This window comes from Malus domestica, chromosome 01 (genome assembly GCF_042453785.1).
Source record: "Malus domestica chromosome 01, GDT2T_hap1".
In the NCBI taxonomy this organism is placed as follows: Eukaryota; Viridiplantae; Streptophyta; class Magnoliopsida; order Rosales; family Rosaceae; genus Malus; species Malus domestica.
The window spans coordinates 18,293,753-18,312,785 of NC_091661.1; the positions used below are offsets into that span (position 1 = coordinate 18,293,753).

Consider the following 19,033-nt stretch of genomic DNA (forward strand, 5'->3'; position numbering starts at 1 on the left):
ATGAAGGCATTATATTGGGTAAGAATGCAAGATTTTTACGAACCCAAAAAGTCTTCAATATCCATTACTTGGAAGGATTTTGATATGAGGCAGCGAAGGTGAATTGTATTGCTTAATGAACATGATTGTACGACCAGGGTGATCGTAAAATTGTTCTAGCTGATACACTTGGTGAAAAGATTGCAGTAAGATTAATGTCTGGCACGTTTGCCAAGAGTATCATCTTGTGGATTGAAAACCAACGGAAGAAAAGTTAAGAATGAAAGATCGAGAAGAAGTTATACTTGTTAAATTTCAAGTTAGGCATTTTTGGTAAGGTTGTACTCGAGACTCAAATGCTTGACGAAGAAATTTAAGAATTAACCAAGGCAGAGAAAGAAGGGAAAAAGAATGAGTACATGATTCGTGAATCAAATGGTATGTGGATACAAGAAAACAAAAAGTATGTGCCTAATGCTAAGGATTTAAAGTAAGCAATTTTGGACGAAGTACACTGTTCAGCTTCTGCAATATTCCGAAAGTAATAAGGTTTATCATACCATTCGACAGTTTTATTTGGTCAGCAGATTGAGGCAGAAAGAGATAAACCTTTGGATTGAGATAACTATTTTCTGTTTCGCAGTGGAAATGGAAAGATATTACTTTGGATTATGTGTACAAGTTTCCTTGTACATAGGATGGTTATGATCGAATTTGAAGTGATAGTTGGTCAATGTACCAAGTTAGTACAATTACTCCAGTGCTGAGTAATAACTTTTTCCCAGACAGAGCAACGGTACTTATTTGTTTTATGGAAAGAGAATTGGATTACGGAACTGCTGAGTTTCTTAAGTATGTTGGGTGCGCAGTTTCCGAAATAACGCCATAAGGTCCATGAAATGTGTCATGTGTGTCGATTTTTGCGGATTTGTGGATGGAATGTTTCTGGGTAAAGAAAGATTCCATCATGAAAGAGTTTTAGTAGACCCTGAGACTATGGATGAGTCTCCTCAAAGTATTCAGGTGATTAAGTTAACCTGAAGTAACCAGGAATGGCAAAAGAGATCAACAGATGGATATGCCACTAATCGAGTGTGTAAGGTAAATGGTTTGATATTTTTGGAATTTCACCATGAACAGAAATAGTAAGATTCAGAAAGGAAGATAAGATAAGACTTAAACACAACGGTCCGTTTTGATCACTAAGGGAATCGACGAAGTTGCATACAAGTTTGTGATGCCTTCAGAATTGGCTAAGGCACATAATGTATTTTGGGTTCGATACGTTGTCACTAGGTGGCAGATTCGTCACATGAGATTCTGGTGCAACTACTGAGAATTAAATTGGATTCGACTTGATAAGGAACCAAGGACGACTTTGGATTGGAAAAAGAAGGTTCTGAAAAGAATGACAGTATAAGTGGTAAAAGCTTTGTGAAGGAATTATTCAGTAGAAGAAAATTGCGCGGGAGAAAGAGAATCGGATGAAAGAGACTTACTGAGTTTGGTATGAGTATTGATGGGTTGATTGGTGGCTGGAATTTCGGGGACGAAATTCTATAAGGAGGGAAGATTGTCACAGCCCGTCCCAGAATTTTTTTCATTTCCGAGGACATGAAATTACTAAAGTGCCCTTAAACGGGATTAAGGTGCATAAATGTGACATTAGTTTAACCTAAAGTTCTTAAACTAGTGTTAATTTAAAATATTAACTAGTTTTAGGGTCTAAACTTAGACCAAGAATTTCATGAACATGTTAAAGTTTGGTGTTTTGGGATTGGAAAAAGGACCACGTGGGATCCCCACATCCCTCAAAACCTTCCTCATTTCCCGTTCACTGTCTCTCTCTCTCCTCCCTCACGAAACTCTCAGTTCTCTCTCCCTCTCCTTCGAACTCACACGGACCACCACAAAACCACCCTAAATCTATACCAACGACGAATCTAAGACCACCATTGGAACCCTGAAGACTTCACGATCGCGATGGTATCCATTTCAGGTAAGTTTTGCTTCGGAAAACCCTAGTTTTAAAGTTGCCGTGAATGTGTACTGTTCATGAGCTTTGAATTGGTTGTGTTTTAGGCCAAACCAAGCTCACAGTGAGCTTAAGGAAGTCCCAAGGAAGCTCGGAGTGCTTCGTTGGCATGAATTGGACGTCGGGATCACCTAGTTCAAAGGTAGGCCGATTTCTTGAATTTTTGAAAGTTTGATCCCGTTGTTTTTAGGCCTTAAAACTAGTCCAACGTGAGAGTAGATGTTTAGGGCTTCAATTTGGTGTAAAATTCGAGAAATTTGGATGAAAAACGAAGGAGAATAGTGGATTTGAAATATTCCCCAGTTTCCGGTGACCGGAGTCCGGCGAGGGACGACCGGAGAAGAAGAAGGAATATTCCGTTATTTTTAACGGCATATTCCTAACGGCAGTAACGGTATCCGGTTAAGTTAACGGAATATTCCGGGATTTTAACGAAATATTCCTGACGGCGTCAATTGACACCGTCAGTGTGCTTGGCACGTGGCCGCGCGTGGGGGGCGCGTAGGTCCGTGCCACGTCAGGCGCGTGTGGGCGCGTGAGACCTCAAAAAATTATTTTAAAAATATGGGGATGATCCTGAGGTTGTGTAGGTCACTGTGGTATATTCATATACCCAATTTGAGCAATATATGAGGAGTTATTAGCTAAGAATTAGGTTATGCGTTAAATAACGTTAATTCGGTTATTTCTCGTATAGGCGAGGCTTGTACGAACGTTGGGCATGGCCAAGGGATGCTCAGGGACTTACGAGACGTCGATGTAATCTGTGAGTGGGCAGTTTTGTTTTCCGTATACATATATACTTGCCGTTTTCCCAGGAATTGAAAATGCATGAAACTATGCTTTTAATGAAAATGTATAAAAGTATATGAGATATATTAGTTGAAATGCCATGCATAGAAGTATGCGAAAAGTATATAGAATTATATGAAAAATGTGAATCGAATTGCCATGCATGAAATGATATGAAAAGTATGAATTGAGATATGATGCATATGTATGAATTGGTGCGGCGGACGCACAGGTGAGTATTTAATTACTGATATGATGATGTTGATGTATATTGAGCTCAAATCCTGCACCTTGGTTTAGTGCTTATAGTATTCACCGCATCGCACGCTCGCCTTGGATCCAAGTAGATGCTGGTCGCACAGTCCACGCGGAGTGGGTGCGACGGGCCAGTCGAAGAGTGTTAGTGAGATTTCGACTGGTGGGTGACCTTAGATTATGTGCACAGATGATTAATGAGAGAAGCACTAGAGCGTAACCTATGTGCAGAAGGCCGTACAAGTCACAGAGGTGACTCCGGCAGAGTGATAGTGATAGATTTTGAGCTCTAAATTCAACCGTACAGGGCTATTAGAGGGCCTCCGGTTGATTACTTTCTTGCACCTGATATGATTATTGTTGATGCATCCATACTTAACTGTTGATTTTAGACATGGCATGGCATAACTGATATGAAAAATGTTGAAAAAGTGAATTGAAGTTTTGAGAATATATATGTATATTTATATTTTACATTTCTGGGAAAGTATACAGGTTTTACGGAGAGGGGTTACAACGTTTTGAGAAATGTTTGGATTTGGAAAAGAATTGTTTTACTGACACACTCAGTTTTGGTTTTGCGCCCCTCCAGGTTCAGGAATCACAAAGGTGTAGTGACTACGAGGAATTCGACGGTGTTCTGACAGATTGGACAAAATTAGGACTCACCTTCGGGTGTATCAACTTATAAATTGTATCTTTAAAGCTTCCGTACTGTGCAAATGGTTACGTCACTCTCACGTGACGGCCAGCATGCCCTCCTTCGGGACGGGGTGTGTCACCATATTTCTAATTTATTGTTTTATTAAAATACACCCCGGTGTTGGGCACCATATTTCGAATTTATTGTTTTAACTTATTTGTATTTTAGTTTGTTGTGCAAATTACATCACGATGTTAAATGGTGAGAGGAAAGGCATGAAAGGAAAAGCATAACGTGCCTTGCTTTGATCCCAAACAGAATATCGTAAAAAATTGGAAAAAAAAATGAACAAATTGGGTTTCGAACATGACACCGTCTTGTTAAGTAAGACGCAAAACACCACCACTCCTGCCTAAAGTTCTTGTTGATTTAGCCAAGGTTTCAAATTTTATATGCTTATGGAAATATATATGAATATACTACCCTATCAATTTTTTGTGCCCCTCGAGTTTTTGGGCCCTGGACGGTTACACTGCTAGCCCTGGGCCAGAGCCGGCCCTGATACAAGGCATATGTTTTCCTTGCATATGTAGGATCTTGTATGGTAATCTTTTAGATTCTGTTATGAAAATCTTATATTGATCATAAATGGCGTCTTATTTATATCATTCTCGTGTTTGCTCGAAGCCTTTCTAAATTTTTGTTATGAAGATCTTCAACTGACCACTAAAAATGAATCTATTTTAAAATATAAACAAATTGACAACATAATATAACTTGTTTAATATATTGCTTAACCATACAATTTCTATTCTCTCATAGAAATCATTCATCTTGCTCGTTAATACCCAAAAATTTGGCCATAAACAAAATTAACAAATATAGGAGGAAACAAAACTTTGTGATTTTCATTTCACATTCAAAGTTGGCACATTCATTCATTCATAAATCAAATTTTTAAAAGTGCATGGTCTCTCTCGATTTCAAAAATTTCCCACAAAAATTGTTTCAAATATTAACCGGTTGTACAGTCTCTCATGCACTTCTCGTATCTCCACGTCCCTACTCTTTCCTAGATCCCTGCAACAAAACACTGTTTTTTTCCTCCTTATCAAACATATTTCCTATTATTTTCCTTCACTTCCTTCTCATTCTCCCACCAACTACACTTTTGTTTTACTCTTATTATTTAAAAACTGCTATGAGAGTATTTTGTAATATAACGATTGGTGGTTGGATTCTATTTTTAATTATTTAAAGATAAAATCTAATTATCTATGAACAAATTATGTAATTTACAAATATAGTCTAAAAAATAATATCTCTAACCTCATTCTTTTTATTTTAATTTTTTTCTATTAAGTTCCCTTAAGAATTAGTTTGTATTATTAATATCAAATTCGAAACACTGAATGCTCCCTAGGAAAAGGGTTGCTTTTGCAGTTAAGACGTACTCAGTTTTGGTGCTTGTTCAAGGTACTGTGTGTGCATTGTAATTGGAAACACTGAATGCTTCCTAGAAAAAGGGTTGCTTTTGCACTTAGACATTTACTCAGTTTTGATGTCTGTTCAAGGTACTGTGTTTGCATTGTTTAATTTGCAAGTTAAAAATGGATTCTGCCTGAAAGTTTCTGACTTTAATTAAAAACTTAAGACTTACAAGGTAGTTTAGAGTGTTTTCAATATTCCTTTGATGGGTTTTTTGAAAAAGGCTTGTTACAGTTGAGAATTTGGTTTTATTCTTTTTTATGAGTGTGTATTAATTCAAAGTTCCATAGAAGTGAGGCTCTGCAAATTTGGATTCCCTTTTATTTTCCATTAAATTGATTGTGAGAATTTTAGGTGGGTGTTGAAGTTGGAGGTTTCCTGCGGAGCTGCCAAATTGCACTTTTTGGGTTTTCTGGATTTGGGTTTTGCTGCTTTAATGACACTTCAGAGGCATTAGCAGTTTGGGGTCGAAAAGTTGAGATTTTGTAGATTTGAGGAGTAATGGTAGTTGGGTTTTCTCTTTTAATTCGAAAGATTACTGCTTTTTTACTAGTTTAGGTGTTTCTTTAAGTTTAGATCTTTGGTTGTGTCACTGGGATTTGCTGAGTTGGGGACTTGGGAGAGGGAGAATTCTGCTTGTTTGCCACAAAATGGGCCATTCAGCAGGAGAATGGGAACATAGGGCAGCAATTGAGATTACAAAAGATTGGAATGGGGTAGAACAAGTTGTGCTTCAGAACCAGCAAGGGGCTTCGGCACGGGTGAGATTCGAGAATCTCTTGTTTTCGCCATTAATTAAGTTTTTGAAGGCTCTGAATTTACAATTTGTCATTAAATTGTTAGTTCATTTATGTGAAAACTTCTGTTCATATACCATTTTGGTTTCTATATCAGTGGGGTGATTAGTGTGTGTGCGAACGTTGCGATTAATGAGTTCTATTGTGATAATATAGGTTAGCTTACTTGGAGGACAGGTCACTTCATGGAGGAATAAGCACGGCGAAGAACTCCTGTTCACTAGCAGCAAGGTATAACTTTTCATTTCCTATTGTATAGATTTGCTTTCCATTTATTTCTTTCTTACAATTTTGTGGTTGTTGTAGTTGAAAGCATTTGATTTTGTCTTTTATCCTGGCATGAATGTTGTCTATGTTTGTATGTATGGTTGAATGGTCACGAAGACTGGGCGTAGAAGTAAAATGGGTTGACTGAGTACACTCTGCTTTAGGATTGTCCAATCTGTACTAGTTCATAGTCTATGTGTTCAAATCAGATTTCCCGTTGGATCAGGGTTTCAATTGCGTTTTAAGTTTTATGCAAGGCTATGCCCTGTTACCGAATACATGGCTGATATTTGGCACAGTGTAGACATTAGGTCCGAAACATATCTTACTGACTAGAGATATAGATAAAAAGATTCTTTTAACGTGCATTTCATCAATCACAGGCAATCTTCAAGCCCCCAAAAGCGATGCGAGGAGGAATTCCCATTTGTTTCCCACAGGTATTATCAATTATTCCTGTATAAACTATCCTTTTAAAAAGATACGTGAATCTGAACACTCCAACCGATGCTTTTTACCTAATGCTTTCGAAGTTTGGGAACTGTGGATCGCTGGAAAAGCATGGTTTTGCTAGGAATAAGGTGTGGGCAATTGATGAGAATCCTGAAATGCGTCAACCAAATGATTCCAATGGAAAATCCTTTATTGATCTACTACTAAAACCGTCTGAAGACGACCTGAAGTGTTGGCCTCATAGGTATGAGCTTGGATGCTGTATTCTTAGATAAAACTACAATAAGGTCTCTTTAGGTAAATGGGACAATCAACTCTTTTCCTGTTGATTGAAGTTTGTAGGGTCAATTTTGTAGCAAAATGCAAGTCCTAGGTAATTGTCTTCTTGTCTTTGTTTCCTTTGCAGTTTTGAGTTTCGACTTAGGGTGTCTCTTGCAACAAATGGAGATCTGATCCTGACATCACGAGTTAGAAATGTCAACGGCAAGCCGTTTGATTTCTCCTTTGCCTACCACACTTATTTTTTGGTTTCTGATATAAGGTATTTAGCTGTTGTTGAATTCACAATCATCTGCCTTCTGATTGTTGCATATTTGCTTTCGTTATGGGCATGTGATTTGATTTATTAATGTGAAATGAGTTCTGTCCTAGTGAGGTGAGGATAGAAGGGCTGGAGACACTTGACTACTTAGACAACCTTTGTGAACGACAACGTTTTACAGAACAAGGAGATGCCATAACTTTTGAGTCTGAGGTAAAGTATTTTTATTTTAAACATGTGAAATTGGTTTTACATATGAAGTAGGAAACTCTAGATTCGGAAACAATAAAAGTTCACAACAAATTATTATTTCATTTCTCCATACTGTGATATTATAAGTGGCATGGAGGAAGAAATACCATTCAACCTCTCAGAACAGTATATTCATTATGTTTTTCTGCCAAACTCAATCAGTCTCGACTTTATAATCTGTTAGAATCAAATCTTAACTAAAATTTTCTTTTCTTGCTAGTATTGTCGATGCAATATGAGAGCATTGGCTTATAGATACAAAATTTTCTACTGGCAGGTCAGTCGACTATATCTAAGTTCGCCCAATGTAGTTGCAGTCCTTGATCATGAGAAAAAGCGAACATATGTAATCCGAAAGGAAGGACTACCAGATGTTGGTAAGCTGGGACATGTTTGACATTTCACTGTTATTACTTTTTCATATCTGACGGAAAGTGAAATAGACTGAAAATTTTGGCGTGTGGAGCTTGTATATTCAGGTCTCAGCTTTTGGTGTGCAAAAGGGATTAGCTTAGCTAAACATATTGCATTGACGTGCTTGAACAAAAAGATGACTCGATATTGAATTTGGCTTTCTGTTTGCGTTTCATTCCCCCTTGTACAGTTGTTTGGAATCCGTGGGAGAAGAAATCGAAATCTATGGTTGATTTTGGTGATGAGGAGTACAAGCAGATGCTCTGTGTGGATGGAGCAGCGATAGAGAAACCTATCACATTGAAGCCAGGCAAGGAATGGACAGGGCGACTGCAGCTCTCGGTTGTGCCTTCGAGTTTCTGCAGCGAGCACCTTGATCTTTAGAAGCGAGGTTTTTGAAGACCAGTACAGAGTTTAAAGGGTAAGGTGCTTTAAGATTATGTTGTACTAGGCTGCTAGCGGATTATCGTAGAAGGGGTCTGTCCTGTAACCCGTTGTAGTTTGTTAGAGTTGGATTCTTCGAACTAGGATCCTAAAACGAAGCACCGAGACCTTGTAATTTCATCCGTGGTTTTCGTTACGCTTGTAGCCGAAAGCATAACTTGTTAGGTTATGTTACATATGTTGATGATATGTGTGCAAAATTTGACATATAATGCTCAAAAAATGTTGAAATGGAAAGTATAATTTGGAGAATTTCAATCATGAAGATATGAATAGGGCCAAATTAAAAAAAAAAAGAAAAAGAAAAAAAAGGCATATCAGAGCCAGGTTTCGATCCTGGGACCTGTGGGTTATGGGCCCACCACGCTTCCGCTGCGCCACTCTGATTGTTGTGATAACTGGTCATACGTAACTTATTTGTATACAATTGGGAAGATCGTTTGTATAAAATTTGGATGATCGTTGAAAGCGAACACTAACATGAAGGCAAAGAAAACAAAAAAGTGTACTAAACAATGATGGACTTCCCTGCCCTCCTTAGTTTAGCTTGTGGTAGAGGAAGGGGTGACGCGTTTAGCTTTTCTTGTTGCGTCGGTTTCCCTTTTATCCCCTTGCCTTGATGTAGGCTTTCTATATGTACTTTTGGCATCTTTGCCCTAGTTATGATATATCCAGTTTACCAAAAAAAAAAAAAGTGTTTAGCTTAGAAGTGTCTAATTTGAGAAAAATCTTGTGTATTATTCCGGGTATAGTCATAAGTCAGTTACGTAATGAATGCAATAAATATATATCTAACGATAAAGTAGAATCTCTTATAATTTGAGCTACCATTTGCATCGTGAACGAGAATATATGAATTACTTGGACTACATTTTGGTATGAATTGGAAATGAGTCACTAGTGTATAGTTGTTGACATTGACATTGCTTATCATTTGCACCATTGAGACGTAAGAATCAAAGCTATATAAGTTAGTGGGAAGAAATGCCCAACTTTAATGCATAAATGCCACTTTAATTTGACTCATCAACCATCAAATTCAAAAATCAAGATATTATATGATGTGGGCACCAACTTTTTTGCTATTAAGTTATTAACACACTATAAGTCAACTATGTCGTTGAGAGACTTATTATTTTTTGGATCATTTTTTTTTTAAATATCATATGAATTTTTTTTTTCAATTTGTCATGTGAACTAAAATTTTAAGCGATTTGTCATATTAACATTTCAAAATTATTTATTTGTCATCTCATCCTAGCACCGTTAAGTTTTTCATAAAAAATACTTGCACATAACTTGTGTTTAGGATTATTTCGAACCTTTGACCTCATTTTCATTTCATTGTTTGCTATGAGCAATAACTTTGTAAAAAGAATGTAAGTTTGATATGTAGCATTGTTTTACAGGACAACCATACTTCAAGAACATATGATATATGTTTTGAGGACTCTACTGTTGAAAAGAAACTCAATCAAAATTATATCATGTCATTATATTAAGTTTTATTTTTTTATTTAGAATAAAAATTATTATTCCATTGCATAATCATTTTCATTTTTTTAGTTTGTAGAAACTCTGAATTGTTGTTTCTTTGAAGGCAATATTTTAGAAGGAGAGTGCATAATTAAAATGTATCTAATAATTAATAATTTAACTCACTAACACTATCGTTTGTAAAAAAAGGATATATTTTCAACTTTTATTGATTTTTTTTTCAAATTAAATATATTTCTTATTGTTATTTTCTTCTGATAGTGTATTTCTAATAGTGTGGATTGATACATAGTTCTCAAGTAATAGGAAGACAAAGCATTGAAAGTTTTTTATTTGCATTTGTGGTAGGTGGTGGACAAAGCATTGAAGTTTGTATTGTGTATTGTGTTCAATTTTCTGTTGCAAAATAATATGGGATTTTGTGGTGTTAGAGCAAGCTATTCACAGGTGCTTTCACGGCACGTCTTATGTAATATATTTATCTTAAGTGATAGTGTGACACGCGCTAGAGCGTTTTAAGAGTACAATGAAAAATGAAAGCCTTGCATTAATAGTCAAGAAAGATTTTAGGCATCTCCATCTTTTGCCAAGTGACTTTGGATTGTACTTTCCAACGGATTCCATCATATGATTTGATATGAAAACTTCAAATCTGTTTTAGTGCCACTACTGATTACTTGAGTTGTATTAGACTAATGACTCGTTTAGAAGTGCTTTTAAAACAACTAAAAATGATTTTCTATGATCCACTTGGATTTTTATAAGATTGGTTTCAAAAACATTTTCACCAAAAAAAATTTTAGTCATTTTAAAAACATTTTCAAACAAGTATTAATTTAAAGGAAACTTAAAAGCACTTCTATTGTTTTCTATTTTTCTAATAAAAAATAAAATAATTACGGTTAAATATTGAAAACAACTATTTGTGTTTGGTAGTTTTTGAAATCGATATCCTTTATATTCTCTGAAAAGTTGTTGCTCTTGCATTCAACTTCCTAGTTTCCTAATTTTTGTTTTATAAAAACTACTACCTACCAATTCTATTTTAATTGATTACCCTTTCTGAAAAAAGAAAAATAAAAAACTGTATTTAAATTAAATCTTATCCCATCCCTAACCTAGAGCTTTCCTGCTTTTTGGCCATTCATTCATGCATATACCAGAATCCAACCAACCAATCTAACCATTTCACGAAACAAAATTTCATAGTGGTTTAATTTTGTAATTGCCCCCTAAACTTTTTATTTCTTTCACTTTGGTCTTTTAACTTATTTCCGTCTCATATTGGCTCCTAAATTTTGAAAGTGTGATTAGCTAAGGCAGAATGAAACTTTGGTTACAAAAGTTGAGAAAATAGCACACAACAATTTTTGAACAGCATTTCAGTGTTTAACTTAATTTTTATCAAAACGTCACCCAACTGCTAGTACGTAAACACTTATATATCTAAGGATATGAGTTTGTTCCAACCACCACCAATCCTATTAAATCTTGTAATTGTCATCGCTATTGCCCTCATTGAACAAAATTCTTAAGCGTTCGAGGATCAACTTGGGACGAAAAAATTGAAGGCAAAAGTGAAACCACCGGTAAAGTTCAAGGACCAAATTTGTAATTAACTCTTTCATAACTAAAACAATAAAAACAACTTGTCCAAAAATCCTTACCGCCAATATCAGCATCCAAACGGCACGCGTGAATCTCGCGCCTAAATTGCCCCCGCCCCGACCCGACTGGATGTCCCCATCGTCCCAAGCCTTACTGCTTGCCCGTCTCTCTCTATCTCTCTCTCTCTCTCTCTCTCTCCTACTTCTCAAAAATTGAACGACTCTGTCTTGGTTATCCGATTTCCTGAGATTCAATCCTTCCCCTTCCTTTCTTCCTCCATTCTTCATATTTTTCCTCCAAATTTCACTACCCATTTCTTCTTTTCCCAGAAATTCAAATCCACATTTCAAATTTATCAGAATTCAAATTCCAGAAATTGCAAATTTCCATCCTTTTTTTTTCAAAAATGTTCTGACCCCTTCTTCCCTGCTCTGCACGATTAATTTCACCACCCAAATCAATCCAATTTCTTGAACTCAATCACATTTTTTATATTAATTACTAATTTCTTTATTGTTCAAACAAATTTCAATCTAATCCCATTTGGGTCTCTGTTTTTTTCTGCAAAATTACCCAGAACAGAAACAGAGTAATCCAACAAAATGATGCAACAACCGCCCATTAAACCGGTTCTCCAGAAACCTCCAGGATACGGATACCCGCACCAACCGGGCCGGCCCGTACCCAGTCCGCCAGGCCGAAAGCCCAACATCCCCCCTTCCTTCCGCCCACAGCGCACCCGGCGGAGTAGCTGCTACTGCATATGCTGCTGCGTCTTCTGCGCCTTCCTCCTCATCGTCATCATCCTCGCCGCCCTCGCCGGCGGCATCTTCTACCTCCTATTTGACCCCCGGCTCCCGGCCTTCTACCTCCTCTCCTTCCAGATCCCCAAATTCGAACCCGTCTCCAAACCTGATGGGACCCACCTCGACGTCCAGGCTGTCACCAGTGTCGAGGTGAGGAACCCCAACCCGAAACTCGACATCTTCTACCGCGAGGGGATCGAGATGCACGCGATCCTCGGGGACGAGAACGACGTAGGTTTGGGGCTGGGTTCAAAGCTGCTCAAAGGGTTCACGCATAGGCACCGGAACACGACGAATTTCAAGATGGATATGAGGGTGAGGAACAAAGTGGTGGATCAGACGGTGGGGAGAAGGCTGGCGGCGCAGCTGAAGAGTAAGGAGATAAAGGTGGCGGTGGAGGGAAAGACGAGGATTGGGTACGTGATCAAAGGGTGGAGGGTTGGGACGATGCAGATCAATGTCTTGTGTGGTGGCGTGAAGTTGAAGGTTGTTGATGCAGGGGAAATGCCCAAGTGTACCATCAATGCATTCAAATGGTACGGACTTTTAAATTATTTATTTTGAATTTTGCATGCGATTTCATTTTTTAGATTTTTGTTTCTTAGCCAAAAGTTTACCATTCAGCATATTTTTTCTCATTACCCTTAAGCAATCACCTTATTTATCGTCGAGATCTGGGTAGTGAGCATTACCACCGCTTGTGGGTGGTGAGCAAAAAATGCAACCTGCTCTATGCTTCTTTTGACTACTAGGTTGATGGGTTCACTTTTTTTAGTAGAATTTAAACTTGTTTAAAACCGCTAGGAAGATCATCTTTTAGAACACATTGTAATATCACATGACCTAACAACTACTGAGTACCATTGAGTAACATAAAATTATTAAATGATAGAATGTAAATACATCACTTACCGCATCATCTGATATAAAATTTAGTACAAAAAAAATGCTCTCTTAAACGATATTTGTGAAGAGGGCATAGGTGTTTGGGGAGTATATGAATTATGAAAAGCATTCTCAAAAAATTAAGATATGTAATTAGATAAGCGAGTGACTGTGTTTGCTGACTATGGTGTAAATAGAAATTTCATAAATGTATATATAGATGTGGTATCTATACATTTCAATGTGACTGCTAAAAATTATTAGAATTCTTTTGTCAATTGATAAATGTGCATGTCGTAACATTTGTGAAATGATTTCCGCACACTTCTTTTTTGCCTTATGCACACATATTTATAAGATTTGTGTCAAAATTGAGCATGAAGTATAGTCACGATCTTTAATTTCTGGGATTTTGTTGATATGAGTGCAGGATCAACATTCGTTGATACGATGGATCTGATCCTCACAAAGCATAATATGTAAAGGGTGATGGCGCAAGAGAGTTCAATTTGGTGAGCTCATCAGCTGGATGCTGCAATTTTCAAGCAGACAATTGTTGCCAAAAGATTAAAGGATATGGATTTCTCCCTAATCTATATATCTTTCTAATATTTATAAAATTGCGAGCCTTTACAACGTATATTCTCTGGTGTTACGAAAAAAAAAATAAGTATTGGATGGATGGGGGCAGTATATCTATATGAATTCCAAAACACAGGCTAACATGTGTGAGTTTAAGCTTTGGATCCTTCTAACGCATTTGGAATATACATCAGTTTAGAAGGAGCAAGGGTTGAAATTTTAATTAATTTATTTGTTTATATTGGTGACTGGTTTGGACACTTGGTTTTAATTAATTAGTTATTATTTATCAGCTTAATATTTTTTTTCTTTTTATATGATAAAAGCTTATTTGTTTATATTCGTTAAATGCGAGTTTGAACCATATTATTATAGCTCGTCCATTGTCAAGCTTGGCCCATTCTTCTACCATTAATGTAGATAATATCGTATTTAAAAAAAAAAAATATATATATATATATATATATATATATATATATATATATATATAATTAAGGTGTAACATCTCCTTTCCCGCTTTTGTAAAAATAATAAGTTGTGAAATCTTTTTATTACTTTGGTAAAAGTGGGACACAACTTATGGATTGACTACAAAGACAGTGGCAGTAATATACAAACACTGATTGCACCCTAAACCCCATGTCTCTTAAACGAGCATACAAATAAAACTAAACCCTAGCTTCGAAAATTACACAGAATATAACCAAAGCTCACAAAAGGCGACGAGTGCTTATAACAGCACGCGAAATTGGGGCTGCAGGTCTTCGCAGAGTGTCTGATGACAGTGACTTTATCGGCAGAAGCCGTGACGGACCCGAAGACGTTGATGTGGCGGTTGAGGCACCACAACTACGCCGTTCATGCCCCGAGACTCAGTCGGTTTCAGATCTGGGTTGGCCGTGGTTTCAAGTTTTGGTTCATTCCCTTCCACCACGAGAGCAGACTTGTCACTCCCCACACCCGGGTCCGTATAAAAAACCCAAATCCGGTGTGGAAATAAAAATAAAATAAATAAACAGAAGCGCAAGGTAATGTTTTGGAGCTAATTATGCATTGCGTAACTGATGTGAATTTCCAAATTGTTTTAAATGTTGAGAAAACTGATAGCCTCTGCCCACAAAGAGGTGTTCGACAAGGTGATCCTCTTTCTCCTTATCTATTTGTTCTTTGCGATGAAAAATTATCTCATCCGATTAATGAAGCTGTTAATTAATTCTGAAAAATGGAAAGCTGTTAAAGTTGCAAGACAAGGACCTGCCGTCTCTCATCTTATGTTTGCAGATGACATTATTTTAGTTTGTGAAGCCTCCAAAAAGCAAGCTCAGATCGTTAGAGTGTGCATTGATAAATTTTTCTTGGCTTCTAGGAAGCAAATAAGCTATGAAAAATCGAGAATCTATTGCTCACCTAATATTAAAGTTGAATATCAGAGTGCGCAACGAACAAGATTACAAAATAATAGGAATATTATTTAACAAATTGAGAATGCTGAAACGGCTACAAAACCCTAAAAATCTACATTGTGACTAACTTGTTCTCTAATGAATAACAAAGCACCCTATTTATAATAAACTAACCCTAATCTCTAACAAAACCTAATTCTAATGGGCTAAGCCCAGAAAACCAAACATTCAAATAAACCAAAATAGTAATATTTTCCAACACCCCGCGTCAAACTCATGGTGGTATACGACATGAGTTTGCAAACAAGCAGATGCAGACTGGCTCCATTAGGCGAACAGACAGGCAGGCAAGCTCCGCTATGCGGACACGACAAGGCAAGCTATTCAAGTGAGCAAACGAACAATCCAAGCGAGTAGGCGAGCAAGCGAACAAGCAATTCCAGCAATCAAGTGCAAGATTCCAATGCCAATGTGAACTTCCGAACAAACAAACTTTTCAATTCACCAGTACACAACATCAATCAAGTGGTGACCAATCCAAGCACACGAGTGTTCGTTGTGATAAGTGACAACAAGCTCCAACAGCAGGTTATTTCCATGTTATTCGTGTGGGCTTCAAAAAGCCCAAACATTAAAAACAAACATCAGATTTTCTCATTGCCCTTATGGGCCTCAAATCAGTAGCAGCAACCCACCCCGTTTGGGCCTTTCTAAACAACAGCAAATATTTTTTTCTTTCCTTTTGTTTTGTTTTGTTTTTCTTCTTTTTGTTTTTTCTTTCATACTTTTCCAATATTTCATGGGGTTCTTCATCCAGAACGTGAGTTCTGGTCAGTGGATAGGCTCGTAGGTCAAGCAATAACAATGAAATCCAAAAACGGGTGATTCTGCAAAAGGGCAGGGTTGCGTCGGGTCAGCCAGATGTGGCAGAGGGATGCGAGTATAGTGCAGCAGCAAAGTCAGCGGGTCATGGTGCGGACGGCGGTGGACAATGGCGAAATCGATTCAAGCAGTGGAGTCGTGATTGTGGGGCAGCGAGGTGGAGCGACGGCTGTGCGGTGGTGATCTGATGCGGGATAAGAACAGTGTGCGGCAAAGCAGAACAAAGCTTTAGCAATCCTCTTTTTGTTTTTCTGCTAACTAAACCAACGACAATAAACTAGCGTACATACATTCTGACAAACAGATACCTACCCAACCAAGCAGATTAAATCCCGAAGGATTGAACATGCTCTGATACCAAGTTGAATATCAGAGTGTGCAACGAATAAGATTACAAAATAATAGGAATATTATTAAACAAACTGAAAATGCCGAAATGACTACAAAACCCTAAGAAGCTACATTATGACTAACTTGTTCTCTAATGAATAATAAAGCACTCTATTTATAATAAACTAACCCTAATCTCTAACAAAACCTAATTCTAACGGGTTAAGCCCAGAAAACCAAACATTCAAATAAACCAAAATAGTAATATTTTCCAACAATTAATCGTGGAATGGCTCTTGAACTGAGTCGCATTTGTGGTTTTCCCCTGACTAATGATTTGGGAAAGTATTTGGGAGTTCCGCTCATTCATTCTCGCATCACCAAAAACACTAACAAAGGCTTGGTAGAAAAGGCTCAAGCCTGGCTTTTTGTTTGGAAGGTGAATTCATTATCTCTTGCTGGTCGAGTCACTCTTGTCCAATCTGTCACCTCCGTCATCCCATTTTATGCTATGCAGACAATAAAATTACCAGTTACCATTTGTGATCAACTTGATAGGTTAAATAAGAACTTCGTCTATGGCTCCACTCAATCCAAAAATAAGGTTAACTTGGTTAAATGGAGCCAAGTTTGCCTTCCGAAGTCTCTTGGTGGGCTTGGTTTGAAAAACATGAGAGTTATGAATTTGGCTATTCTTTCTAAGAACTCTTGGAGATTAATGCAGGGGATAATGGCATTTGGGCAAAAGTTTTATAAGGAAAGTATATTAAAGGTGATATGGGTCAATTACTCAATGATAAAACTGCTTTACGCTCTTCTTGTACTTGGAAAGGAATTCTTGAAGGGACTAAACTTTTGCATGAGGGGCTCCACTATGGTGAAATGGAAATGGAAATACGGTAAAGTTTTGGACGGACAAATGGGCTAAATGTGGTATTTTGCTTCATCATGCTTCTTGCTCGCTTTCCAATGATATGCTTAAGGCTACTGTAGCGGATTATTGTTATAATAATGATTGAGATATTGGTCAATTATTATTTGTTTTACCAAAGGAGATTGTCGAACAAATTCTTAGCATTCCAGTTGGTTTTGATGCTTTAGCTGATAAGTGTACTGGAGTGGAACAAATGATGGTAATTTTTTTGTTAAATCTGCTTATATGTTGGCCATTAATTTAAGTGGTCTTCCTAATTGGCAATGGGAATTCATTTGAAAACTTCATATTCCTCTAAAAGTTCCGAGTTTCTTATGGATGCTTTTTCTTAATAAACTTTTCGCTAATGAACAAAGGCTGAAAAGGGGCATGACTTATAAGCCCTGAGTGTCAGAGATGTACTTGTGGCGTTGAATCAATGCCTCATGTTTTCAAAGATTGTCCTAAGGCAAGAGAAGTTTGACAAAGGTTGGGAATGTATAATCCACAGTTAGATCACATTGATTTTCATGATTGGCTTCATTTTAATCAAAAATAAATCTCTCATATTGGGGGGGTTTAGAGTGGTGGTTAGTTTTTTTTTTTCCATTGCTTGTTGGTTTATTTGGTATCGGCAAAATAAATTTATTTTTTAGTAGGATTTTGCCATGATTAATGAGCCTAGAATTGCTATTTGTACTTATCTTTGTGAATGCTTGAAGACAAGTACTCACAAGATTGATAAACCTCATAGGATTGAATCTTTGCTCCATTGGGAAGTTCCTCCTTCACGTTGGTTTAAGCTTAATGTTGATGGTTGCAAGAAGGGAAGTAAAAATTATATTGGAGCATGTGGTGTTTTGAGAGATTCTGATGGTAAATGGATTTTTGGGTTTTGCACCAATTTAGGCTTAGGTGAGATTCTCAATGCTGAACTATAAGGTCTTTACTTGGGCTTACGATTGGCATGGAGATTACGGATTAATATATTATTAGTGGAATTAGACTCTGCAGTCATAGTTCATTTGGTGTTGCAAGCTGCTGGCAATAATCATCCTTTAGGTCCATTTGTGTTGGTCTATCGAGGTTTGCTGTCAAGATGATGGCAATGTGAACTTCGACATGTCTACATAGAAAAGAATTTTGTGGCGAACAGTTTAGCGACCTATAGTCTTGATTTAGATTTAGGTCATTTTTATTTTGATACTTCTCCTTCTTGTCTAGTTAGTTTTATTTGTGAGGATGGACTTGGGATGTCCCGGTCTAGATTTATTATTGAATAGGTTTGTTTGGGCTTGCTTTTAGCCCTGTTTTTCAACCAAACAAATAATGTGAAGACCCTTACAAATGTCTAAAAACAAATAAAACTCTTAAATCCCTCTTCTAACACAACCTCAGCTCGTCTAGAACCTATATAATTCATCTTTAAAATAAATGGGTGAGGGGTGTGACAAGACCCGTCACTGATTGATATTTGACAAGTGACGTGGCAATGATGCAACTGGCCTATCAACAATTAAGTGGGTCGTACTTATGCCATGTTAGAGATTTATTGACAGGGTTGACAGATATGCCTCCTCCATCCTCCTTTCCTTACTCATCTCAATTCATAGATTAAAAAAAAAAAAAAAAAGTTCTTGCAACAATGACTAACATGTGGAGGTTGCAAGAGAGTCAAGAGTAAGAAAACAAGTGAGAAGATGAAGAACGAATAAGGAGACATGCCTAACACCAAAAATGTAGAGAAGCATCAATTCATCAAGTGGT

General features: G+C 37.1%; 2 protein-coding genes and 1 non-coding gene across 5 annotated transcripts; 2 read left to right on the forward strand and 1 right to left on the reverse strand.

Annotated features, from left to right (window-relative positions):
* The first annotated feature begins 4,989 nt into the window (after positions 1–4,989).
* Positions 4,990–8,612, forward strand: LOC103412014 (putative glucose-6-phosphate 1-epimerase). 3 transcript variants are annotated; one of them, XM_070823993.1, is made up of 9 exons: positions 4,990–5,180; positions 5,547–5,953; positions 6,146–6,220; positions 6,640–6,696; positions 6,790–6,953; positions 7,116–7,250; positions 7,361–7,463; positions 7,780–7,879; positions 8,107–8,612. In XM_070823993.1, exons 2-9 carry the CDS (start codon positions 5,843–5,845, stop codon positions 8,298–8,300), a joined length of 939 nt encoding a protein of 312 aa, XP_070680094.1. In that variant the 5' UTR covers positions 4,990–5,180; positions 5,547–5,842; the 3' UTR covers positions 8,301–8,612. The 3 variants fall into 3 exon arrangements, with proteins under 3 accessions (XP_070680094.1, XP_070680093.1, XP_008348869.2); XM_070823992.1 differs by having other exon boundaries at positions 5,031–5,278; XM_008350647.4 differs by lacking the exon at positions 4,990–5,180 and having other exon boundaries at positions 5,328–5,953.
* Positions 8,613–8,675: 63 nt separating this feature from the next.
* On the reverse strand, positions 8,676–8,747 carry TRNAM-CAU (transfer RNA methionine (anticodon CAU)). The gene has a single exon. It is a non-coding gene; the product is annotated as a tRNA-Met (tRNA).
* A 2,805-nt stretch (positions 8,748–11,552) lies between these two features.
* LOC103406221 (NDR1/HIN1-like protein 6) lies at positions 11,553–14,036 on the forward strand. The gene is made up of 2 exons (XM_008345225.4): positions 11,553–12,807; positions 13,587–14,036. The coding sequence occupies exons 1-2, from the start codon at positions 12,068–12,070 to the stop codon at positions 13,600–13,602; spliced, it is 756 nt and encodes a 251-aa protein (XP_008343447.2). The 5' UTR covers positions 11,553–12,067; the 3' UTR covers positions 13,603–14,036.
* Positions 14,037–19,033: the final 4,997 nt, after the last annotated feature.